Source organism: Neopelma chrysocephalum, unplaced genomic scaffold (assembly GCF_003984885.1).
Source record: "Neopelma chrysocephalum unplaced genomic scaffold, ASM398488v2 Primary Assembly neopelma1_94829, whole genome shotgun sequence".
In the NCBI taxonomy this organism is placed as follows: Eukaryota; Metazoa; Chordata; class Aves; order Passeriformes; family Pipridae; genus Neopelma; species Neopelma chrysocephalum.
In genome coordinates this window covers 3,005-6,691 of record NW_020923534.1, presented here as the reverse complement: position 1 = coordinate 6,691, position 3,687 = coordinate 3,005, and the positions used below count along the sequence as shown (strand labels likewise).

At 61.5% G+C, this 3,687-nt stretch overlaps 1 protein-coding gene across 1 annotated transcript; it reads left to right on the top strand.

The window, feature by feature from the left end:
• Nucleotides 1-219: 219 nt before the first annotated feature.
• LOC113980616 (otoferlin-like) lies at nucleotides 220-2,422 on the top strand (the record flags this gene model as incomplete). The annotated part of the gene is made up of 3 exons (XM_027707837.1): nucleotides 220-398; nucleotides 517-617; nucleotides 2,125-2,422. Coding segments are annotated over 3 exons (461 nt in total), but the record flags the coding sequence as incomplete, so codon positions are not given.
• Nucleotides 2,423-3,687: the final 1,265 nt, after the last annotated feature.

The window sequence follows — 3,687 nt, the reverse complement described above, 5'->3', positions numbered from 1 at the left end:
GCAGCATTTTGGGGGTGCCAACCCCTGAGCCCCCTCTGCAGCATTTCAGTTGTGCCAACCCCTGTGCCCCCTGTGCAGCATTTTGGGGGTGCCAACCCCCTTTTTTCCCCCTCTGCAGCATTTTGGGGGGTGCCAACCCCTGTGCCCCCTCTGCAGCACTTCACCCCTGAGCCCCCTGTGCATCATTTTGGGGGTGCCAACCCCTGTTTCTCCTGCCAGGGGCCATCGAGCTGGACCTGAACCGCTTCCCCCGGGGGGCCAAGACGTCCAAGCAGTGCAGCCTGGAGATGGTGACCAAGGAGGCAGAGCTGCCCATGATCTCCATCTTCAAGCAGAAGCGGGTCAAGGGCTGGTGGCCCTTCGTGGCCAGGGACGAGAACGACGAGCTGGAGGTCACGGTGAGGGCGGGGAGGTCACTCCTTCCATCCCCCTCACCCTGCATTCCCCCGGGAAATCCCTTTGTCTCCGAGGTGCCAGCGTGTGCCAGGCCCCAGCAGGGCTCTGTGCTCCCCGCAGGGCAAAGTGGAGGCTGAGCTGCACCTCCTGACGGCCGAGGAGGCTGAGAAATCCCCCGCCGGGCTGGCTCGGAACGAGCCCGACCCCCTGGAGAAACCCAAGTAAGTGGGAAAAGCCCCCTCTCTGCAGGAGCTACCTGGGATTCTGGGATTCTGGGATTCTGCTCCCGCCTGGAGTGCTGCGTCCAGCTCTGGGGCTGCGGGAATGAGGCCAGAGGAGGCACCTCTGGACTTTCTTTGATTTCTTTCCCTTCTCCCCTTTACTTTCTTTCCCTTCGCTGCTCCTTCTGCCTCCCTCTGCTCTGGAGCCAGGCTGGGAGAGCTGGGGGTGCTCCCCTGGAGAAGGGAAGGATCCCGGGAGAGCTTGGAGCCCCTTCCAGAGCCTAAAGGGGCTCCAGGAGAGCTGGAGAGGGACTGGGGACAAGGCATGGAGGGGCAGGACAGAGGGAATGGATCCCACTGCCAGAGGGCAGGGAGAGATGGGAGACTGGGAAGGGATTCCTTCCCTGTGAAGGTGGAAAGACCCTGGCACAGGTTGCCCAGAGAAGCTGTGGCTGCCCCTGGATCCCTGGGAGTGTCCAAGGCTGGGTTGAATTCCCTGGGCTAGCGGGAGGTGTCCCTGCCCATGGAGCAGGATGGGATTTGAGGGCCCTTCCCCCCCCAAACCAGGCTGGAATTCTATGGTTCCATGGAGCTGGGATGGCTTCAGTCTGGGCTTCTCAGATTCTTGGAAGATAAATCCTGTGGGACGCAGCTCCAAGGGATTAAAGGAAAACACTGAGCTCCAGGGAGAGCTTGGAGCACATTCCAGAGCCTGAAGGGGCTCCAGGAGAGCTGGAGAGGGACTGGGGACAAGGGATGGAGGGACAGGACACAGGGAATGGATCCCACTGGGAAAGGGCAGGGAGAGATGGGAGATTGGGAAGGAATTCTTGGCTGTGAGGGTGGAAAGACCCTGGCACAGGTTGCCCAGAGAAGCTGTGGCTGCCCCTGGATCCCTGGCATGTCCAAGGCCGGGTTGGAGCCACCTGGGATAGCAGGAGGTGTCCCTGCCCATGGAGCGGGATGGGATTTGAGGTCCCTTCCCACCCAAACCAGGCTGGAATTCTATGGTTCCATGGAGCTGGGATGGCTCCAGACTGGGCTTCTCAGATTCTTGGAAGATAAATCCTGTGGGACGCAGGATTAAAGGAAAACACTGAGCTCCAGGAAGAGCTTGGAGCACATTCCAGAGCCTGAAGGGGCTCCAGGAGAGCTGGAGAGGGACTGGGGATCAGGGCCTGGAATGCCAGGACCCAGGGAATGGATCCCAGTGGGAAAGGGGAGATTGGGAAGGGATTCCTGGCTGGGAGGGTGGGGAGGGGCTGGGCTGGAATTCCCAGAGAAGCTGTGGCTGCCCCTGGATCCCTGGGAGTGTCCAAGGCCGGGTTGGATTCCCTGGGATAGCGGGAGGTGTCGGGGTCGGAACCGGATGAGCTTTAAGGCCCCTTCCCACCCACCCCATTCCGGGATAGAGGAACACTCGGAACCCATTCAGAGGGATTTTTACGGAACCAGGGAAGCGCGGGAATAACTCTGGCGCCGGAATAACAACTTCCTTTCCCCGCAGCCGCCCGGACACGTCGTTCATCTGGTTCCTGAACCCGCTCAAGTCCATCAAATACCTCATCTGCACGCGCTACAAGTGGCTCATCATCAAGATCGTGCTGGCCCTGCTGCTCCTGGTCATGGTGGCCCTGTTCCTCTACAGCATGCCGGGCTACATGGTCAAGAAGCTGCTGGGGGCCTGAAGGACGGGAGCCTCTCCCACATCCCGGCCTTTCCCAGGCTCCACGTCCGTCCTTCTCCTCCCCTCAGTCCTCGGCAGCTCGGCGGCGGCTCCTCCCTGATGCTGCTGCTGCTGGGTTGCTCCTGGATTCCTCCTGGATTCGTCATCTGGTCCCCCCCTTCAGGGTCTGGTCCCATGGGAGCGGGGATGGAGGGTGGGATTGATCCCGAGGCTGGGGATGGGATGGATCCCGAGGCTGGAGATGGGATTGATCCCGAGGCTGGGGATGGGATTGATCCCGAGGCTGTGCATCCCTCAGTGGGGCTGGGATCGATCCCAAGGCTGGGGATGGGATTGATCCTGGGTCTGTGCACCCTCAATGGGGCTGGGGATGGATCAATCCCGAGGCTGGGGCTGGGATGGATCCCAGGGCTGTGCATCCCTCACTGGGGCTGGGAAGTGGGATTGATCCCTCACTGGGGCTGGGATCGATCCCGGGGCTGTGCATCCCTCACCGGGGATGGGAATGGGATTGATCCCAAGGCTGGAGATGGGATTGATCCCGAGGCTGTGCATCCCTCACCAGGGATGGGATGGGATCAATCTCGAGGCTGTGCATCCCTCACCAGAGATGGGATCGATCCTGAGGCTGTGCATCCCTCACCGGGGATGGGATCGATCCCGAGGCTGTGCATCCCTCACCAGGGATAGGGATGGGATCGATCCCGAGGCTGTGCATCCCTCACTGGGAATGGGATCAATCCTGAGGCGGGGATCAATCCTGAGGCTGGAGATGGGATTGATCCCGAGGCTGTGCATCCCTCACCGGGGCTGGGATCAATCCCGAGGCTGAGCATCCCTCACTGGGAATGGGATCGATCCCGAGGCTGTGCATCCCTCAACAGGGATGGGGATGGGATCGATCCCGAGGCTGGAGATGGGATGGATCCCGGGGCTGTGCATCCCTCACCGGGGCTGGGATCAATCCCGAGCGGTGTCTGGACGGCCCCGGGGGGGGCTCACGGGGTCTCTGGCACGACGGGAGCTCTCCCCGCGTGCCTCGGGATCCTCCGCGTATTCCCTTTGGATTGGCGATCCCCGCGGCCGGAGCCTTTCCTGCCGTGTGTATTCGGGAAAGGAGGGCTCTTTCCAGTCGTATCCAGCCGGGGAAGAGCCGCCTTTCCCAGCTCCCAGAGTGCGAGAACCCCTCACCGAGAAACCAGGGAACGTCCCGGAGGCGTTTGGAGGTTGTTGCTGTTGAAATCCGTCCAAATAAAAACCAGATTTCGCGTCCGGGTTGTGGAGCTCTGGGGTCAGGGGGGTCAGACCGAGGAGCCTTTTCCTCTTTCCCGGCGCTCCCGCTCTTCCCGAGGAGCCCCTTTTCCTCCTTCCCGCTCTTCCCGA